This window comes from Falco peregrinus, chromosome 12 (genome assembly GCF_023634155.1).
Source record: "Falco peregrinus isolate bFalPer1 chromosome 12, bFalPer1.pri, whole genome shotgun sequence".
In the NCBI taxonomy this organism is placed as follows: Eukaryota; Metazoa; Chordata; class Aves; order Falconiformes; family Falconidae; genus Falco; species Falco peregrinus.
Window position 1 is genome coordinate 16,418,375 of NC_073732.1, and position 22,102 is coordinate 16,440,476.

Here is a 22,102-nt window from a genome sequence, read left to right on the forward strand (position 1 = left end):
TGAGACTCACCTGAAATACTTGATGTTTTCATGTGTTCTCAGGAAGCTCTGGAAAATAAAAGAATATCCTCTCTCTCTCTCTCCAAATCCCAGATGTACAGCATACAAAGTGGTCTGGAAACCTGCCACTCCAGGCTGGCTCTGGAGAGTAGCCCTTTCATGTTCCTCTGCTTTCAGCAGCTACGTACTGCCTCCTGCATCGTACAAGTCACTCAAAACCCACACTGAATTCCCCTTGTCTAAGGCTTCTTCTGAAACTGTAAGGGTTACTGCTTTGGGGTTAAACGAAGGTTAGGTTATTTGGGGACTGCATCTCTTCTGGAGGCAGCCCTAGCTTCATTAGGGCTAACAGAGCTAACTCCTCCTGACAGAGGAGTCTCTGCACAGAAAGAAGCTGAACATTTTGAGGAACATGATGTCCGAGAACAGCAAGGGCCAGCCACTCCCTAGGGAACAGGGAGCCAAGTGCAGCAATGCTGTCAGCAGTTCAGGGATCCATCCCAAGAGGTGCAAGCAAGGCAGACCCAGAGACAGCAGCCTTCTTCAGTCAAGGGTCCCAATGATCAGGGAAGCCCACAAAGACGAGGCAGATCCAGGATCAAGCTGAAAGTCAATCCACTAGTCAGAATCAGGCCTGATGATAGCAGTCAGGTTCAAACACAGCCCAGTGACCACCAGACAGGTCCACACTGATAGACCATGTCTGAGGTCAGGCAGGGAAGTCAACCTGTAGGTCTGGGTCTAGATCAGAAGGGGCCACAGGCAGGCAGACACCACCGAGCTGCAGACCTGCATTCCTCCAACACAGCTCAGGCAAAGCCAGAAAGAGCCCAGGGCTGAGTCTAAATGGGGCTTCTCAGCCTATGGGCAGAAAGGGTGGTGGAGACCCCAGCTGAAGCTGTTTCAGACTGTTAACACCCTCAGGACCCCAACACATGTACTCGTCTCTCTCATACCCAGAGCTGGAGCAGCTGAGCTTAATGGCATCTGCTTGGGCCAAGTCTTCTCCATTTCTGCTCTGTGGACTGGTTGACTTTGTCCACCCCTGTCAATTTTCCAGTTTGATTACCTGAAGTCTGCATAGCTTTACGAAAATGGATACTTCTACATGAAGAGGCTTAGACAGACTAGGACCACAGGAGGTAGAGCTCATATCTTCATGTTCTCACTATCCTTGAGCTCTAGACACAAGTGCTCAGTGGATGACATAGAAGACGTTATCACTGAGTAAAGTAACGGGGAGAATATGGAGAGTATGTTGTTTTCCTATTGAGAATAATATACATAAGAACAATAAAATGTAATAGCATTTCCAGCACCTGGACAAACAGGCTAAAAGCGAAGGAATTTCCCAGGTGGGAGTCTTACAGAAGCCCAACGCTGCAAATCAGCCATCTTGTAACTGCAATAAATGCATAAAGACCACTAGCCTCTGGCAGCAGCTGTCAGGCATCTATTCACCCACTCATCTGCTGAGAGCATCCACCCCTCACAAGATCCAGTAATCTCCCTTCTAGTACGTAAATATAGAATGGCAGTCTGTCACCTTCACCAGGGCCCTCATTTGAAAGGACTGGCACACTATACATGAGTTGCTTTGGGGGCTGAACAGTTGCAGTGACCCAGAATTCCAGTGAAAGAGGAAATCCCAGGGAATAGCCCATCTTCCTGAAAAAGCCGGCCAACAGCCCGTGGTGCCTTATAGCCAAGGGTAGGAAAAAACAGTCGTGAGATCTGTGGCTTCTGCATAAACTTAGATGAGATGGGGAAACCCACCTTCCATATCAAGGCAAAGCCAATCTCACAGCAGATCTCAAGACAGACTGGTAGGGGTCTGGAAAGTCATTTAATACCAAGTAAAAATGGACCTGACCTTTCTTTAAGAATATAGTTTTGAGTCAGAGCTACTATTGCCCACCCTGGACTCATGTGCAAGGTGGTGCTCATCAGGTTATGGCCTCTGCTTCATGGGGGCTGCTCACCTCTGACCAATTTGAAACAAGCATCTTTAGGGAGACAGAGACGACTGGAGAAGTGTTCCCAGTAGGACGCAGGTGTCCTTCAGTCCAAACAGAACTTTGTGAAGAAGGGGAGTACTTCTGCTGGTTGATCACTGGTTCACCAGACTGGGGGAAAAGGCAAGTTTGGTTTATTTGTATGTGTAATATCTACAGGGAAAATTCAGCAATATTTCCTCAGTGGAGGAGTATTCCTTAATGGAATCACACTCACTTTCATAGGTACTTCTTGCAAAGAATCTGAGCCTCTCCCCCTCTGTTTTTTAGGAAAAAAAAGTAAATGTTAAAAGCGATATTAAAAGGCTAGTCATTCTATAAATATTCAAAGCACACAGAAACTTGTAAGGAGAGCTGGACACCAGAAGCCAAAAGCCCAAACATGGAAATGATAGTGCCTTCTAGCTAAGATGAAGTGCAGGTACCATCAGATGAAGCTATGTTGGGTAATCTGGCATGATGTGGTGTCAAAAAAGCACATGAAGTGAGTCACTAGGAGCGTATGTACAAGTCAGAGAGTGGCCTGATTCTCTCCCCCATCCCACTGTGGGGGGAGCGAGCGACCGGCTGCGTGGGGCGTAGTTGCTGTCTGGGGTTAAACCAGAATAAGTACAGATCATTCAGTTCTGTAGAAGAAGCAGAAGTGAACAACAAAGTTTAGTGCTGTTACTATCACAACATCTTTCTTGATAAGGTGGTAATAGAAAACTAGTAGCAGGTCTCTGATCAAGAATGATGGACAGACGACAAATAGAAGCCAAACTAAGATGTAGTCATGACCTGAGAAGACATGCAATATGTGCAGTGTGTCTCAATACTTTGCTCTAATAAAAAATGTCTGTGCAGCCAGAGCCAGCATCTGACCTTCCACTTCTTTTATTCCCCAAGAAAAAAACGAAGACAGTTGCCCATCCTTGATGTATTCCATATCTGCTGCCAAATTCGCACTCCCCCACTCAGACATAATCCCAAAATAGGGTGTGATGCCTTTCCCGTTGACAAAGCCATAAGTCATGGTGAGCGAGACACTCTCAACATCCTCCAATCATTTAAATGAAAATAGCTCTCCCCCTCTGTTTCCCACCACTTCAGCACTCATAATATCTCGCATTAATTAATATAGGCACTAGGAAGTAAGATGATGAATTACAAAAACCCATTAACCTGATTCTGTCCAAACCGATGACATATGGCAACGTGTACATTAGACAAATCTTCCTTGCTAATGTGGGAGTCCTCATGTCTGAACTCCATTAAAGCATCAGCCCCCCAAAAATATTTTTAATGTATGTACGTATGGAATGTATATCAACATGCATGGATGGTGCATGCCTGAGGAAACATCAGAATTCATTAGATCAGTCTGATATGAGATATATTGAACAGGTTCCATCTGACATCTGTTACTGGGTTGTTCTGTCCACTCCCAAAGGAGTGAATCATATTGACAGGTTGAATTATATCTCAAGAGATATTTTTCTCCCCTCCTCCAAAGGCCATTTGCAAACACGGCACATCCACTGCCTCTTAAAAGTGAGCTCATCTGGCACTGGGTTGCATTGAAGTCCTCCACCGTGCCTGAAGGAAGAATGCTTTTGGGTGGTGGGAACACGGAGAAGATGGGGTCTGTCCCACTGTTCCTTGGAATGCTAACCATCTTGACCATAACTGTGTACGTCCCATCTACACATGGAGAGCCTTTTTTACTACAAGGTAAGCTGGCACACAGACTAGATGACACAGGTAGGTGGTTCTCTTTTTGCTTTGCTTTGCTGCTTGTCATGGCCAATGCAACACTCGCATGTCTGTGAAAGAAAATAAAATGAACCTTGAGCTACCCGAAACAATCAATTAACAGGGGTGCTATCCGGAGACTTGTGCATATTAGCATGAGCTAAAGCTGTCCTTCTGGTCTGCAGCTAGTCGTATGACACATTCTGCTAATCAGTAAAAATATCGGATCTGGTGAAATCTGGTAAGGGTAGCTCTTTCTCTCTCAAAAGAAAATTTCCAAAGAAAAACATTAAAATACCAGAGAGTAGCAATTCTAGTATGTACCATATGAGATTTGACAGTTTGTAAATGTCAGTAGTAGGGTGCTGCTGAACTTTTCTTACCCACAAAACTTCTTTATATATGTTCTTCTCCATAATTTAAATTAATCTTAGCTTGAACTTACTCTGCAGGGAAATGTCAATCATTAATCTTCTTCCTTAAAGAGACTTGGCAGTGGAAAAAAAAGAGCAGCTAAATATAGGCTTGAAAATAACATTGCTTTTCAAATTATTTTTCCTCTTATATCAACTATTTATTTTTGTAATGACAACCAAAACATTCCTGAGGCCACTCTATCTAAATATTGCTTCTGTTTAGTTTTATTGGAGTGTTTATAGGGGTTTTTTTCTGTAGCAAATCCCCCAAATGACTAAAAGTAGCTATTTTAAAATCATAACTGTCTCTCAGACCTAGGAACGAGGTTTATAGCACTCCATGCTAACTGCAAGTTTCACACAGAGCGTAGCTCTGCTGACTCCCTCGGGTTTACTTCCAGAGATCACAATCAGGACCAGCAGCTCCAGCCGCAGGGTGAGGCAGCGTTGAGTCTGGCCAAATACTTGGAGCATCGCTTTGGCCAGGGCCCCTCTGCTTCTGCAGATTTATGTGACTTTAGCTAATGGAGCTGATTCCCACATACTCTTGAGCATCCTTAAGGCTCATCTGGTACAATGTTTTGTCTCGTGTGTATCGAAAATAATTGCATTCATTCCACCGCAGCTATGTAGGGCTGATGGCTAAATGAGAACATTTTCCCCTTTCTCACCTCCTTGAAGGGAGTGAGTGAAAGTCCTAAAGATCTTGGAAGAAGAGAAAATAAGCCTTTCTGTATAATTTCTTAGTATTTTCCATGCATTTTTTTAGGCATCTTCCAGGGCTTTGTAGAGTCTGGGTGTGGGGCAGGGGTGTTCAGAGCAAAGATTTTGGGGAATGGGCATTCTCTCTGTAAAGTCTAGCTCCCATTCTGTCATTCTCAAAAATGAATCCAACATTCAAGTTTCAGATGATTCTGGAAATCTGTTCAGCAGAGCTGGGAGGGTCTCAGAGCTGTCAGGGCTCTGCTTAGTCCCATCCCTTATGTCCGCTGGTTTCTGCTGAACCCTTGACCTCCACAAGCATTCATTTGAGGGCATAGCCACAACCGCTAAAGCAAAACAAAACCACTGAAAAAGCTCCCTGAAGGGGCCTCAAAGAAGGCCACATTGCTTCAGGACAGCAGCCTGGGGAGGTTTTCCTGGAAAACAAAAAAATTCTGCATGGTCTACAGCTACTGTAAGAGGTTTCCTCGAGGAGAAAGAGATTCACTTTAAACTCCTCCACACGCTGGTTCTGTTCAGAGGAATCCTTTAATACCTCTGGCAGTCGGAGCAGCCCCAGGGCTGAGCGAGTGCCAGAGCAGACTGCGGGGCTGAGGGCTGCTCGGCACGGCACACACACATCAGCCCTCCTGAGGGGTGAGTTCCCACCTCTGTCAGCCCTGGCAAGGTGCGACTGGGGGGGACACCTGCAGTTTTGAGAAGCAAGGATCTCGCGGGTTGCTGCTTGGCTTTGCAGAGGCATCTGCTACATCCGCCTTGCAGAAGAGGTCAGGGCTGTCTAAAGCAAGGTGACGTCTCCAGCTCTCTGCAGCCAGCCTTGCTGATGAGGCTGCAGCAGGACTGGCCAGCAGCCCAGAGCTGGCAGGGAGGGCTCCCCCGTCCTGCACCCCTTCACCACCCAGCCATCGCTGCCTGGACTTCTTATTCTGTGCTCATACATCATTGCCTTCCCCCAAGCTCCTTCCACCCTGAAAAAATGCTGATGGGAGATATTTTCCTTCTACTTCTTAGCCTTCTTAATTTTTGTTTTAATGTTGGGGGCTGGAGGATCCATCCTTTTTGTCATTAGAAATCAAAAAAGTGTATTTTATGTGCTGCAGAGAACCGAGTGCTTCCGGAGAGAGAAGACGCAAATCATGAGGACACACTGCTGACTCTGCTTCTTAATAAGAAGCTCGCATGGCGGAGGCCAGAAAATATTGGTAAGCAAAGGGGATGGGAGATCTCAGCTTCCTGAATCTGTGTTTGCATGACTGCAAGGAACCTGTTCCCCAGGTTTCTCAGAAATACCAGCTGCTCAGAAAGTGGAAGCACCCAGTATGGTACCAACGCATGATTAATGTCAGATGTTCTCCATCATGGGGCTCCTGGACCTGCTTTTGCAATGTGATGTGAAGCTTCCCAGAAACATGCACCCTAGATCCTCAGACACTTGACACTGAGCTGGCAAAGGAGCACGTGTGTGTACAAAAGTAATAACAAGAAGAGACGCTGCCGAGTCCCTGTGCCCCTGCTATCCCTGAGATGTTTGTGTACTATGCCTGGAGCATGAGCCAGCCTTGGGAGTCACCTCTCCACCCACACCCCATACAGCCCCATGTGCTATTGAGCGAGAGCTCCGTGTCTTGCAGGCATGCTAAAATCAGCAGCATCTTGTGAGCACACCGAGAGCATCTAGATTTTGCAGAGAGCATATGGCTGAGATCCCCTGGGGTCGGGTGTAGGTTGGGACAAGGGTAGTGTGAGCTCCTGTCTTAGCTTAAACCCCTGCTACTGCTGGCAAAGGTTGAGACAACAACCTTTTCCCACACAGCAGAGGGGGCAAAGACGGGTCACATTGAGGCTTTTCCTGCCTGTGCTCTATGAACAGACACCAAATTCAAAGCCACCCGCATGTGGCTAAACTCAGACCTGCTGAAGAGAAACTTGGGCTTTCCATGACACTAGGCACCGCTATCACAAGTGCCATATGGATCACAGGGGTCAGCTATTCCCACGGCCGCTGCAGCCAGGGGAGGGTTTGGGCTGTATGCGGTCGTCTCGGAGCAGGAAGCTGCCTTCCCTGTGAAAACAGGCAAGAACAGAGCCCAGCAAAAATTTTGTTATGAAAATCCATTTGTCAAAATCACTCAGTGCTCCTCCCCAGCCCCTTGTTACTGCAGTGAGGCAGTGGTTAAACAATCCTGGGACAAATAAATAAACACAAATAAATCAAGTCCTTATACTAACAAAGGCATTCTTCTTGCAAAGGAGATGCATTCAAGAAATAACATTTTTATGATTGGTTTATGGATTATTGCACTTATTACTCCTAGAGGAAAGGCTGCATTTTACGCCAGACAATTGAATATAATGAATCTCTGAGCAGAGCACAGACAGAGGATTTACAGCAGGCAGTTTCTCAAGGCTTCACCCATAAATTAACTTCCTTCCCCCTGCCTGAGATAATCTGTTCCAAATTTTGACCGCTGTTCATTTTCTATTCATAGCAATCATTGGCCAAGCTTATGGTTTGTGGAAAGTTGCGCCAAAATAGGCACTTGAATCTCTGAAAGAGGTAAAAGTGCGTAGAACAATAATCGCCATCATCACCATAGAAAAATAAAAAATTGAACTTTTGACTTGTAGATATGCAGACCTGGCTTTCTCTACCTTATGGATATGGAAAGACACACTTAGGAGGAATCTGCCTGAAGTCATTGCTGGCAGTGCCAGGAACAGAGCCCCCACCTCCTGACTCACAGCACATCCTCATCCCCAGACCATGTCTCAAACCAACCCCTGATGTAATGGACTTAAGAACTGCTGCTTTTTCTGTTGGATGAATATCTGTCAGAAAATATTCAGGATTTTTCAACGGAATTGTTCCTTCTTGAAGAAGAAACTGAGAAAGCAGTCAGCTCTTTCTTGGCACCCTCCTGCTCAGTTTCAAATGTTTAAAAAAAAGCCCAAGTCTGGTGACGTGTCTCTGTGCTGAAGTCTTATCTGAAATCAGGGGGAATTATGTCTTAAATCCCCTTGGAGATGCAGACCAACTCCTGCTTCCATGTTGGGAGCAGACAAAGGAGGCAGCTCCGTGACTGGTTTTTGGCTTTCTTGGGGGACCCAGCAGAGACATTCTTTAGCTCTTTCCTAGTTGTTCCTGCTTATTTTAGCACATTTTTTCCCAAACTGGCACTTGAAACCAGCTGATTATTTTGTGTTCCCCTCCCAGAAGAATTGCTGTAGTCCAGTCGCTCAGCTTTGACTGAGCTTATTTTGTTGTGATTTCCATTGTTTCATTTATCTTATTAAAAAATTAACTGGCTTTGACATCGTTTTGAGTCTGGAATAAGGTACCTCAGTCCTCAAGAGGAATGAGATTTAAATCCCCCATCCCTTCCTGCAGCTTTCCCCGTTGCTAGCTCAGGCCCTTCCCAATGCAGCTGGAGGTTTTAGATCCCATTCGTAGGCACCTAACCCTCCGCTTGCCCTGGGTGGGATATCTCAGGGCAGTTCACTCATCCACCTGCACAGGTTTTTGACAGTCCAGTACAGTACTGCCCAACCTTGAGATCTCTAAGGCTGATCTGTGCAGCTGGTCCCCAGGTCCCCGTGCTCCCCTAGCATGTAGAGGTGTGGAATCCCTGCACTTGCTGCTGTGTTATTTTGCCTGTTGCTCCACTCTGCCAACTCCAACGTTCGCTGACTTAAAAAGCACTAAGTTATGCTGGGCTAAATCTGTGTCTTCTGACTTCTGCCTGTATGGTGATGTGGGGATAAACAAGTCTTAAAGGAAGCAATGGGAGTTCATATAAACGGCCAGTGACAGAAAAGGCAGCATTAGAGATTTGCTATTATCAGGCTAAAAATTAAAAAGCAGCAAAACCAGTTCACCTGAGCTGGTATCACACAGTCTGTGACCTTGTTGGACCAATTCCCTTAAAGCCTGCTTAATGATAAGGAAGCCTTCCTCGTAATGGAGAATTAGGATAAAGTCCCATAGAATTCAGCAGAGGAAGCCCACTTTTCTGTCACTGGTTCTGCTACCATAGATTTGGAGATCACTAATAAGAATTAAATGATAACTAGGTCTTTTCTTGTCAGCCCTCGAGGAGGTTAAATGTAGAAAATGTTTTTGATTTGAGCTGTGAGAAGCAATGCAGATACTAATGTTACTCTCTCCCTTCTTGCAGACTGGGAGCTGGCAAAGAAATTTGAAGAGCTTGAACAGGTGAGGAGCAAATGCACAGACACATATATGTGTGCTGTTGTGCGAACAGCTAAACAATTGTGCATACCGTCTTTGTGCCCTATTCTTCTATCTTTGCATCCCACTGCTCTTCATTCTGCTGCTATAATGTGAGCACAAAGGGAAAAGCAGAACCTGGGCTAAATAGCTGCATACACTGGAAAAGATAAAAGAAAGCAAGGCTAGAGGCCAGTGCGATAGAAACTGAGGCAGGTCCTGCTTCTGCCACTGGTGAAAGGCCAGTGAAGGCCAAGCCAGGAAAAAGAAAAATGCTAAAGGAAGTGTCCGTGGAAGAAAAGGGAGGGAGAAGAGGAGGTCATGCTGCCTTCCTAGGCATTGGACCAGCTGGCTGCATTAGATAATGGGCTGGAGTTAGAGGAATAGCCACTGCACACCTAATCCAGAATGATTTCTCTCTGGGCTCTTTACCAGTATGGAGGCTCTAGCCAGGGTCAGAGCCCTGCTGTGCTGAGCAGAGCACACACAGGTAGCAAGGGGAAACCCCATCCTACACCCCGTGCCCAGGAACAAGGAAAGCTGTGTAGCAACCTTGACATGGCTTCTTCTATGCCCCAAACCCCACAGGCAGCAGAAGCCCTTTTTCCTCTTTCTCAGGCCAGGTCCAGCTGTTTGTGGATCCTGGAGGTCCTGCTGGGTTCCACTTGGCACTTTTCAGATAGAAAAATCACCGTACAGCATGCCAGATTGGAGGCTGCCAGCTCCTACCCCAGCCCCTTGCTCCAGTTCTGAAAGACATAAGGCTCTGGCTTCCTGGAAGCAACAGTGCCAGAGCAGAAGTCTAGATGATGGCCATAGGCGTTCCCAGTCTATTAGAAAAGAACAGCTACAGATGGAGGGGAAATACCATGGACTTTCCACACTATAACCAAGGGAAGTTAGCAAGAACTGCGGGAAAGGGAGGGGAGGGACAACCCAGAGCAATGGAGAAGCGATGCTCTCTGCTGCAGGGGGTAGAGACCTCCTGCCCCAGCAACGACTTGGCTCTTTGTGTAATATCCTTCCTACACAGCCTCTTCTCCACAGGGCTTTGCACCCTGGGGTGGTGGGGAAGCAGAGAGCTCTGGCAGCCCACGCTGCTGCCACCAAACAAGCAGCTTGATCGGGGAGGACGTGAGGAGGTGTAAGTGCTCTAAAGACAGATCCTTCTGGAATGGTCCTGCTCCAGGGAAGACCCTGTCCTCCCCAGCAATGTTGTCAGCCAGGCTGCCTGTACCTCCTGCCTCTGAGCTGCCCTGCACTTGCCAGCATGCTGTGGAGCTCCTCATGCTGGGGCATTGGTTTACTGCTGTGTTTGTGTTTAAACAGCTGGAGAAGTTGAAGGATCAGCTCTCAACTGAGGAAGGCTCAGAGGTGGCCTATGCCTTGGAAAGTCTTTCAGCATCTCAGCCCAGAAAACGCGGTAGGTTTTGGGTTAAAGCCCTGCAGCCATCCCATCCAGCTCTCATCTCCAGGGCTTTCTTTCTGCAACACAGTGACAGTAAACAAATCCCAAATAATCTGAAAAACAGGTTGGCAACTTTTCTAGCAGTCCTGGCCTGTTAATGGCTGGCTGGTTTAGCAGCTGGTGAGAAGGACTGCATACTCAACCCAGTCTGCTGCCGGAGCAGATACACTGGGTCTGCACACCCAGGACCTCACGGGAGGCAGTCAGCATTACACCCCTCTTTTCACAGGGGAACACATGGGTTTATGAGCAATGAGTGCCTGTCCTGGAGGGAGGGAGTTCTGCAAGAACACATCCCCACAGTGCACCCATCACTTTGCTCTGGGCACAAGGCTAGTGTTGAACGCGTAATGAGGCATGTGGACTGCATGCATTCCCCTCTGCCAAGGTCACTGCCTCCCTACAGAGAAAAAAGGAGCATTTGTTTGTACTGCTTAAAAGCAGCTAAAAAGGATGTGGAAATCAACCAAGAATGCAGGGAACTAAGATCTGGTAGGTCCCCAAGCTTTGTCCTGTCTGTATCCAGTGACTCAGGAGCATATTGCACCAGTGATCCTGCAAGGCTGCTCCTGACAAGCGCACGGACAACACCATTCACGCTGACTTCCAGTGGATTCCTCCACGAAGCAGTGGCAGCTGTAAACTAGAAGTCACTGATGACAGATCTGGCCTAAACACAAAAGAGCTGGTTCTGCCCTTACCCCACGGGCTCTGTGTACACACAAGCTGACAACCTGCCAGACAGCCGAGGGAAAATCCCTTTGTGCAAGGCTTGCTGAAGTGCTTAGGTGATCCATAGACAGTCTGCAGTTTATAAGCAACCCTGGAGGCTGTCATTAGTTCGCCTGATCTAATTAATGCCCCCACCAATCTGGAAGGTTCAAATGCAGATAAAACTACTTCCCACTGCCAGGTTTGTATCAGATTCTGCCAGAAAATAAAGCAGAGAATCTTTACTTTCATCTAAAGCCCTTCCAGCCTGGGAGGAGCTCGTGTCTCAGCATAAGCACTGCTGATTCAGTAGAAGCTTTCTCCCAAGATCCTGCTTTCAAACACCAGGTAGAAATCTCTGCTCATACTTGACAATAGGAGACCCACACAGGATTCAAAGAACATGGCATGCTGGTGATACAGCTATTTTTTCCAACACCAAAATATGCATCCTTCCCTAATCTAGTCTCCCTAGAAGTTCCCACAGAGATCAATTTTGTTTGGAGGACAGTTAAAGCAGAGTGATAGAGTTTTAAAAAAATAATTGTGAGGTTTAAAAAAAAAAAAATTGTAAGGACCAGATCTGATGTCTCCAAGTCAGTATCCTGCTTTTCCAGGCAGCCACAGGTGAAAAACCCTGCATACACCTCTGAGGCAGCAAAACTGCTGGCCAGTAGTCAAGAAAGAAAAAGCTGCTTCCTGATACTGCCGAAGTAGTGCAAAAGGAAAAGCAAACCCTTATAAATCAAGCAACATGGAAACAACTTTGAGACCCCTTAATTACACAATAAGCAGCTAAAAGAAACACTTTCTAAAAGTGTTAGAAGAAGTAAAAGCTATTTACTGAGATTTGCCCAGAAACCACAATGCTGGCTTCACACCTCAACTCTCCCAAGACACAGAGCTTTTGAAACCCACTCCAGGGCTAGAGCAGGAAGCTGGAAAATGGATTTTTGGGTGCTAACATCCTTCTCTTGTGTCCCTTCCCAGCCTGCTTTTGGAAATACTGCATCTGAAGGCTCACCAGGACTGGAGGATGAAGATGAGCCCTTCCCCAAACCGCCTGGCTGGGTATTAATGTGTTAAGAGTTTGTTCTGTTCTCTCATCGTGCTGCTAAGTTGGATGCCACCCTCCATGACCACACCACAGCCAAGTCTAACAGGGACTGTGACAGGAGCTGGTAGCCCACTACCACTCTCCACTGTTCCTTCCATGTTTCAGCTACTGTGACCTACTGGGAAGATGCTTCCCAACTGTCCTTGCTGCCCTGCGTGCACCGTTCAGCCTGCTGCCACTGCTCACTCCTCACCTGCTCACCAGGTCCCCCAAGGCACCGCTCACTAACGCGCTTCCCCTGAGCCTTGGGCCTCTGCCCACCTCTGCAGACGTTGCTCATGGTGGTGTCTGGGTTTCCCGTCACCTTCTGCGAGCAGGTCTGTGATGACCCCACACTGCTGTCGGGACAGGAGGGCAGACGGGGTGTAACGTGGAGGGCTCGGGGCTGCCTCGGCTTGCTGAGCCAGAACTGCTCCTCAGCATGTCCCATCAGCATACACAGTAGGTTTGGGGGAGGACAGGCACAGAAGCCTGGATCCTTTGGATATCATTCCAATAAAGGTTTTCTGTTGCACAGAAGCACGTGCTCTTTTCTTTCTCACCTCCTGCAGAGGCCCAAGGGGCAGCACATTTCCCTTGCTGTAAGCTGTCGTTACTTGATGGTTCGTGTGAAGTTTACAATGGAAAAAAAAGCTCCCGTTAAACACCTGGGTATAGCACCCTTCCTTTTGACCAGAACTGGGAATGAGAGTTGGGTCATCCTCATGGATATGTGTGGGCTGCTGTCCTCACAGGACTGGACCAGACCCACTGATTTCTACCTACTCACCCCAAAGAGATGTTTTGAGCAGAGGTTTTTGGCTCATCTGGCTGTCAGTGCAGGTGCTAGCTGGCTTTTTCTACTGCAGAATTATGTCTGCCACTGTCCAGAAGGAAGAGATCACAGTCCATCAGTGGTTCTACATACATTCATCTAAAATCATGTTATCCACCTTTATTTGCAAAAACAAAGGACTATGTTCCCAAAAGTGTAAGTTCAGAATAAATCCTGATGTTTGAGGTTTCCAGCAGTGTATATGAGCAGAATCTGGAAGCCGCTGTGAATGTGTGGACTGACTTTACTAGAATTAAACTGTCTCTCCAGCTCTATTGAACCATGCTACTTAACTGTAGTTGGATACACATATTCTTCAAAACTTTACCTCTCCCAAAGCTGTAATTACCATGCCACATTCATCACCTTGGGCTTTAGCAAGAAGCACATGCTTACCTCAGCAGTACCTCATATGTACTTCATTAAGAGATCTATTCATTCTATTACAGACCAAAGCCAGCATCTGTGGAATAAAACCAGCTTGATTATATCAGTGAGGTCTAATGACATGCAAAATACAGTTTGCTGTTAACATTTAATCTTTCTTATTTCTTTGGTAGTGATTCAGAATACATTTCCCATTTTCTGTCGCTTTTGTGTAAGTGAAAAGGTACGTGGGAGAGTACTTTCACATACCCTCCCAACAGCACCAAATCCAGGAAAAAATTACAGCCTATTGCCAGGAGAAGGGTCTCTCTTTCTTGAAGAGTTTGGTGCTCCAGCCAAAAGGGAGGTATATTACAAGAGCTGCAACGAGTGCCTCAAGCTGGTGTTCAGCTCAGATGCTTTCAGCTCGCAGGAACTCCCAGTGCAATGAAAGGCCAGAGCAGCAGGCTCCATCTGCTACTTGCTAGTTGTAGCGTGCCTCCTGACCTGGTGTGACAGCTCATCAGCAAGTCAGGAAAAGGAATGTGTCCATGGCTATTGAACAGCTTGCTGTGATCCTAGACACAGGAATTCCCTGGAATGCAATGCACCATGCTGCTTAGCACGCTTTTGCCCACATGGTGTGCTACATCCTATCAGCACAGTTAATTATGGTACCCAAATTAACCCACAGTTTCCTCACAGGCACTATATGCTGCTGAGTTAGCTGCTTCTGCTGGAGTAATGAGTAAGTGCTGAATGCAATTCATCTACTAATTTGAAGCAAAGACAGTGATGCTTTCCTTGGGTTTACCCTCCACATGTCACTGTAAGGATCCTGTCCTTTCTCCTAAACATGCAGAACACAAATTCTTCTCTACCTCAGGTGTCACCTCCACATCATGGCTGCTCACATCTCACCTATGGTTGGGCAGTCACTCTTGCTAAAGCTAATAACCCACAGGCAATAATTAAAGGGCTTTCCCTCAGACATTCTAGCAGACCACGTTGATTTATTAGCAGAAAAACCTCACAGGCATGTGAATGGATTTACAAACAGGCAGCACAGGACAAATCTAGCGTGCAATGGATGCTGCAGTATATCCTCATTTCATATTTGTTGACCTCCATGCCACGCACAATAACTGAAGTTATCCAATATCATCTATGAAAAAGTTGTTCAGCTTTTCAGGCATCATCGTATTTTAAACAGCACCTGCCAATTTATGGACTTTAAAAAGTGCTTTTTGAGCCACCAAAAGTCTCAGTATGCTCTGTGGTGGATGGGGCAGAGGAACAGAAAGGCTGTTGCTTTCTCCCAAGCAATCTGTGCAGTGAGGTGGAAGCCAAGAGTGGGACTAAAGCTTCCAGCTCCCAGTCCCAAGCAACACCACCACAGACATCCCTGTCCTGCTTTGCTTTCACATTACCCTTCAGATGCAATGCATTTCTGCACACAATTTACAGGCTTTAAAACCCCTCTTTATTGGGAAGCCCAGGCTAATACCTGCCAACTGTTAAATACTTTTATGAACAGAAGTATCTTCGCAAAGCTGCTGCATTAGCATTGGATTCCTCTGATCTCAGTCTACTAAAACATGTCACACAATGTCTCTGTCCATGCTGCTTTTGACAGCCAGGTGTATGAGTGATCAGGCCATCGTTTCCATAATCTGCCCATGGCCCATACATACGGCTACCTTGCAAGCAGATTATCTGCAGACTGTCTGGATGAGCTCAGTGCAAGAAGGTAACTGTTTACCAAACCGCAGGGCAGGCTATAGGTAGGTGGTGGCGTTGCACTGCAGAGGACAGGGTCTGGGCTTCTCTGGGTCTGCATTTGCAGACTTGCTTCTAGCATGAACAGAAAATCTCACCTTGAGTCAGCCAGTCTACATACACTCACTCAATCCAGCTCCCAGAACCTTCACCTGTAAGCTTGAAAGCAGAAAATAAATAGTGGGACCAGGGGAAAAGCAAGGAACAAAAACCCCAAAATGACCACATATGGACTTACAGCCCTTCTTTCTTTCTATGGCCTTCAAGGGCTTGGTCTGGAAAGCATCTGTGGTACTTCACCTCACACACAAGTACTGACAAGTCACTCACCAAAGGAGGAATGATCACCTAACTCAGCTAGAGGGGCTCTGCGTGATGTGAAAGGTGGGGGCACCTCTTGATGCAATTCACTGGTTTGTGCAGCTGCTGTCAGCAGCATTAGCCTATATTGGAGATGTCAAGAAAAGCAGTTTCTTGCAAACATTCTGTGGCTGGGGCAGTCCTGGTCTCAGGATAGGGCTGTAAGCAAGAAGGAAAATAGGAACGGTCCCTACTGTGGCTGAGTACTGCCCCCTCTCAGACATGAAATGGATGCTACCTGCCCTTCTGAGCAGGAGCCTCATCTCCCACCACAGCAACTGCCCCAAAGCCCCAATCCTCACAACAACTTTATCTTCAAAGACTCATTGACTTCCCAACTCCTTCCCTGTAGCTGACAGAAGCTTACTCTGTTCTTCCCCATTTTGCTAGCTGAGGGCCGGGTGCTTTGTGCCTCATACAAGATTAGGAAATTAACACTCTAATTCCTACCTCCCTGCCTACCACAGGGGGTTTAGCAAGAGTAACTTTTTTTTCTTAGTCTTGCATAATCCCTTTGTCAATGGATCTTCTTTTGCAATGCCGATGATTTATACCCAAGAATAGCAATCCAAGGAATCTAGCTGACCGACACAGACCAAAGTCCATGAAGAAGCATATGTGGTTTAGAAAATATCAGCCAGGAATCTGAGCACTGAGATGTCAGCAAACAGCTCTTTTCAGTTATATTTTATAATCTGGAAATAAGTGAAAAGCATGAAACAGGATTTAAGATAACCTGTTTTACTCTGAAATGAAGTGGAGAGGACATGTTTACATTTTACCAGAGTGAGAAATACTTGAACTTTTAGAGTTGGATGTCCAATTATGCCCCATGCACACATCAAGAGGCTAAAATAAGGCATACAGTGCAGGCGGCCTAGGAAGCAGATGACTTCATATTTGGATACTATGCTATGTTGTGCTTAGGGAGGAATGAAATGTATTCATCAGCTTAAAGGAGGAAACTAGAAGTCTCACCACATTTCAGGATCTGCTGTATGATGAAAACATGTCTAAATATGGTACAGAGATAAAGACTACTAAAAACATTAGGACAAATATTAAGGTATTGTCATCGTTCTTACCCAGACTAACTCCTAGTGAAGTCAGTAGACATCTTCTCCCGAACAGCACTTCAAATAAATTCTAGGTTTGTCCCATAACTCTTAAATCCTCCCTTCATCTACCAAACAAGCACCCTCTTGAAAGAAACGTGCAAAGCTGTCTGCTTTTCATGGTCTGCTGTTGGCATCTCTGGAAGTTTTATTTTCAATCCAAAAAATATCTAACAGCCCTTGCTAGGATAACGAACTTCTGCAAGTTTAAGAAATAAATGCCATGCAATTAAACTATATGCATATTTTCTGTTCCTTCCTATCAGTGACACCACGCACAACTGTGAGAGCATTCTGGCCTGATGAATTGAATTTGTTATTATTTGTAAATGCAACATTTGTTAAACGCAAGGTGAAACAGGTTTTGCAGGAGGTCAGTTCCTTGAGTGTTGTATCATTAGTCAATGGCAAGACATGATGTGATGCTTCTTCCATATTTCTGTCGTGTTTCCAGTGCAGCATCAATCCTTCAGAACAGAAGCACCTGTAGGCAGAAAAGCAGTAAACATTACATTTTCCCATGTCAGAAATGCAAGGCTTAGACAAACACACTGTAAGGTGGTCTACAGGAGATGAAAATATTCGGAATACTTGTTTTCTTGTAGGGGGGGTACTAAGGTGTAATTTAGGGTATTCAAGCTAAATTGACAGTTTAGTTATAAGAAGCCATCATTCCCCAAGTGACTCTTTCCAAAAGCCTGCCTTGAATACCTCCGTGTAACTGAGAGCAGATGGGGTTCCCTGAGCCTGCCCACACCTGGAGTACTTTGGCTTACTTGAGGGAACTGCTAACCCTTGGTGTTGCTGAGACGGCTCACTCCAATCCGGTCAAGAGGAACTCCAAACCGTCTCTTAGGCAGCTCAACCACTTTCCTGCACAAGGAAAAAAAGCAAAGGAGAAGGGAAAGAATTGTAGAAAGACGTCATAGGAATAACAAAAATGTTACTACATCTTTGATTCCTCCATTCATCCCACTAAGTTATTGTTCAGACAGGCCAGCTGTGCAGGAGCCACCAAAGATGTGTTTAAAGACAAGTGAAGCATCTTGTATGAAAGGATAAGCAGGAGTTGCACCTGTTTTACAGACTGGCTGACATTTATCCACTATTCCTGGTTTTATTTGGCAGCAAATAAATAACTTCACAGGTTAACTGCTATTCATAAAAAAAAGGAAATACACTGCATGCATAAAAGGGAATTGTTTCATGCATACTTCAGATAAACCATTAGCCTGGATCTTTGAAATCTCCAAGGGCCCAGTGGGGCTAAGATAAGCGAGGAGGTAGAAAGTATTGCACAGTAACAGGGGACAAGCCAGAGGACCTCTAAGCAGGAATTTCCTATGGAGTCTCCTGCACTGTGTGCTGTTCTCAAAACTGTAGAGTAGCAATCCTTTGATGAGATTGAAAACGGGAGTGGTTTGGGTTTGGTTTTTTCCCCCATGTGGTCCATTTTCTGATGATTTGATGAATGAGGGCATGAGGAAAGTGTGAAAAGTTGTATGCAGGAATATCTTATTACAACTTTTAATAATAATAATAAAAATAATCCCAACTAAATGCAGTATTTTTGAGCATTTTTTCCACCACCAGAAGTTTGATTTTAATTAATTGTTGAAATGGTGAGTTTTTCTGCAGCCGAGAATAACCTCAACTTTTGCCCTTGGAAATACTTGTCAGTGAAATGCAGGTCCAAGAGAAGCCCTGGAAGATGAACTCTTAATCTGTTGTCGTCAAGGAATATAAATAAAAAGAAGTTCTGTTCCGTAAGTCGGCAGATGCGGGGGATAGCAGAGCGCGCTGTGCTGCATTCGTGCCTGGCTCAACGTGCTCGCACTGCCACGCTCACCCCGCCGGCGGCCCTGGGGGCCCTGCCCAGCGCTGTCGGTCCCTGGGCTCAGCTGGGCACGGCCTTTCCTCGCCCCTCTCCGGCGTGGGCCGGAGCCCCGAGGCACATTCCGCACCAGCAGCCCGCTCCCTGCTGCGCCTTCGCCAGCGACTGTTCGACGAGGTCAATGAGCGGGGACAGAGCGTACCACGTCCGCAGGGAGCGCGGCTTCGGGCACGCTGGAGCAGCTACGGGACACGGCAAAGGGTGAGCAGCGGCTGGCACAGCCTTCCCCTGCCCTCCCTGAACGGAAAGACCCAGCACAGCCTCGCTCAGCCAAGGGAAGCCGAGGGCAGGCAGGCAGGGGCTGATGCTCAGCCTGCCTCCCCAGGGGCAGCAGGCTTTCCCCCCCGGGGGGAGGCACAAGCTGGTGGGAGGCTCGCGCTGCTGGAATCATGCCGAGCCCGGCTGGATAAAAAGGGGAAATAAATTCCCAGGCCGGATTGTGCGGGCGGGTTGTGCACCGGCGGGTTGTGCACCGGCAGCCGGAACGCCGCCAGGCTCCGCACCGCACCGCACCGCACCGCGGGGAGCGCAGCGCCGTGCCCGCGGCCGGGCACAGCCCCCTCGTGTGGCCATCCCGCGCCACTGCAGCCAGGCCCGCACCCGCCCCTCGCAGGGCCTGGCCGGGCCCGTTCCGCACCCACCAGGCACAAAGCGATGCTTCTCCTGTTTAAAGGAGCCTGCTCTAAGATTCCCCGAGCCTTTCTCTCCGTCTGCCTCTGGGTCTTTCTGCCTCTTCTGAAGACTCGTGCCTTCCTGCCTGCCTTTCCCATGCGTTCAAAGCTTTATAAACTCATGAGCCTCCCATAACTGGTGGGTGCCACACGGACTTACATTTGATCTACCCTCTTCCAAAAGTTTCTATTGTGTTGCCAAGCACCACACACATTGTATTAACTAAGGGGTTCAATCTATTTAACAGCTTTTACACTTCAAAAGTCATTATCTGGTCTCTAAAGGTAACGGTCCCAGCTGGTACAGGAATACACTGTTAACTGTTGTGTGCATGACAGTGACAGGGTGCTCAGTCCTCTGTTTTACCCCTCTTAAGTGCAGCAGCCTCTGCCTATTTCCTTACTGTGTACTGCTTCCTTACAGCCTTATCACTGTTTCATAGCACCCATCTCATCTTCGGTCCTGCTACTGGTAGTATCTGACTATAGATGCAGCGAGCAAGGCAGCTCAGATGGTTCTAATAAATTAGTCAATCCCAAACTTAAAAGCTAATCGGCTCCCCCAAAGTTACAGTCTCAACGAACAACTGCAAATGGTGCTGATGATGCCGGGAAAGGAGAAATTTTGTGCAGTGTGTCACTCATTTGCATGAGCTCATTATTCAGCGACAAGCTGTTAGGAAACTTGGATGATTTCCACCACAATTTCCCTTTCTTGTGGTTTTTTGTTTTTGTTGTTTTTTTTTTTCCTTGTACTGCACAGAGAATGAAACAAGATTTCCACCCAAAAAGCATAAGACAAATTGGGAATACCATGTACTTTTGCAAAAAAAGGCATTGCAGTTTCAAAAATGACCTTGGAAAAGGAAGAGGTGCTAAAAAGCAAAGAAAGAATGAGCTGATTTTGATTTGTCGAAGAGATACACAGAACAGAATAGTTATACTCAAGGTTTTAAGAATTTTGTATTTTGTCACTTTTGGCCACAGTCAAGAAGCCCTAGTAGCAGACTGGGTGGATAAATGGAAAAACAACAAGAAAATATTGCAAAACTCCATTTGAAAAAAAATACTTGTAACGTTGACTGGCCCTCGTGAATACTTTCCAGATTAAGCTTTAAGCATGCTACTAAATACTTTGTGGCATTGGGGATTCCATCCAAAGGAAGACAGTTACCAGAAGAAGGCAACAAGACAGTTAAGCTCTTTCAGATACAGCAAACAGCCCCTTGAGCTTTGCCCCAAACTCACTGGCTCTCCCCAGCCACAGCAAGCATCACTGCTTAGCCCTGTTATAAACATGCTTATCTTCAAACATGTACTGTGAAGGTATTGCTGTGCTACTGTATTGATTAAAACCTGGTTTATCGTCAGTTGATTGAGGTCTTGAAGCTCATTCTACTGTCTGCCCATTTTCATGATGTGTTCTTTATCTTGCTATTCAGGTTGTGCACACCGCCATACCTTCTTTTTTCACCCCAGCCTCGAGAACACCCAGTCCTGCCCCTCTGCTTTTGAACCTCAGGCATGTTTTCGCTTTAAATAATCCCACAATCAAAAAGGCAGTCTTAAACTGAATGTTAGCTCACATCAGTGGAAAGAACTGGACTAAAAAATGCATATGGTTGAATGTTCTTTGTTAGCTCTCTGGCACCATAGGGATAGATGAATACTGCATGTATTATTCATCACAGCTGAAGGACTGCACACCACGCAACCAGAACAATTGCTGAAGAGATGTTGGTACCCTGATCAAAAGCACCTCTCAAGTGACCAGTAAACCTGCTGGTGGCTAAAGCTAACCCATGTGTAGCCAGGACATCTACCAACAGCTTTCTTCTGACTTTATCATTATAGTAGGAGCAACTAAGAATTACCTCTGTTTGCCTTTAGCGTCCACAGAGGCTGAAGAAATTCTGTCAATTGGGGAGCCAAATCCTGGGAAACTTCTTTTCTTCTTGGTCTCAGTCACCTCATTCTCCAGAGACACCAGCTCATCAAGAAGGAACAGTTTGGCTGCCAGGCTGGTGGCTGACTTCTCTTCACTGGTGGTGGGATGTGCTCCTACGCCCAGAGCAGCTGAAGGGTCCAAAGGCTGCAAAAGAAAGTGTGGATGTTTGCTACTGCTCAAGTTCCAGAAAAACCATTTCAACCAGTATCACAGCAGCATTCCTATAAATACATAATCACTAAGATACTGAACCTGGGACCATGTTTTAAAACAAAGTTCCTTCTGTGAAACATGGCCATTTTCCACCCACAGGAGTTTGACATAAAAAAATTGGAGTTTTTTTTCTCTTTTTTAATAGAATTAAACTCATCTTCATTATTATTGCAAGAATTATCAAAATTTCTTATTTCACAAAGCCTGTTTTTGCAGGCCAGCCCACTATCCCTATCTCAGCAGTGTGATTAGTATCACTTACAGCATGAGCTGAGTAATTTAATCTCATTTAAAAATGCAATCAACATTATCAGACTCCAATATCCATACTGATAATTTTCAGGAAACTGATTTTCAGTTTTTAAATGAATGCTAATAAATAGTAATGAAAACTTATACAGAATTTTCCATCCAAAGCTGACGAATGAATTGCTATGCAAAAAATATCCCAAAATAAACTGGCTCAGCACTGACATCCAAAGAATTTATACAGTAACAATATGTGGGGCGGAGGAAAGGAGAGTATGTTG

At 46.1% G+C, this 22,102-nt stretch overlaps 2 protein-coding genes across 3 annotated transcripts in view; one reads left to right on the top strand and one right to left on the bottom strand.

The window, feature by feature from the left end:
• The first annotated feature begins 3,530 nt into the window (after positions 1-3,530).
• UTS2B (urotensin 2B) lies at positions 3,531-12,972 on the top strand. Its single transcript, XM_005237738.3, has 5 exons — positions 3,531-3,728; positions 5,989-6,090; positions 9,064-9,101; positions 10,446-10,539; positions 12,286-12,972. The coding sequence occupies exons 1-5, from the start codon at positions 3,605-3,607 to the stop codon at positions 12,309-12,311; spliced, it is 384 nt and encodes a 127-aa protein (XP_005237795.1). The 5' UTR covers positions 3,531-3,604; the 3' UTR covers positions 12,312-12,972.
• Positions 12,973-16,456: 3,484 nt separating this feature from the next.
• The window catches only part of OSTN (osteocrin), a 104,163-nt gene continuing 98,517 nt past the window's right edge, over positions 16,457-22,102 (bottom strand). For both annotated transcript variants that reach the window (XM_055817613.1, XM_055817614.1), the window contains exons 3-5: positions 21,286-21,503; positions 17,640-17,719; positions 16,457-17,330 (exon numbers count right to left, since the gene is read on the bottom strand). In XM_055817613.1, the coding sequence (XP_055673588.1) occupies positions 17,308-17,330; positions 17,640-17,719; positions 21,286-21,503 (321 nt within the window). In that variant the 3' untranslated portion in view covers positions 16,457-17,307. The remainder of the gene's footprint in view (positions 17,331-17,639; positions 17,720-21,285; positions 21,504-22,102) is intronic.

Bases quoted from the DNA above. Each gene is read 5' to 3' on its own strand.
- UTS2B (XM_005237738.3), top strand. From the start codon at position 3,605: ATGCTTTTGGGTGGTGGGAACACGGAGAAGATGGGGTCTGTCCCACTG. The intron at 6,091-9,063 runs GTAAGCAAAGGG...CCCTTCTTGCAG, and splicing joins GCGGAGGCCAGAAAATATTG to ACTGGGAGCTGGCAAAGAAA. The intron at 9,102-10,445 runs GTGAGGAGCAAA...GTGTTTAAACAG, and splicing joins AATTTGAAGAGCTTGAACAG to CTGGAGAAGTTGAAGGATCA.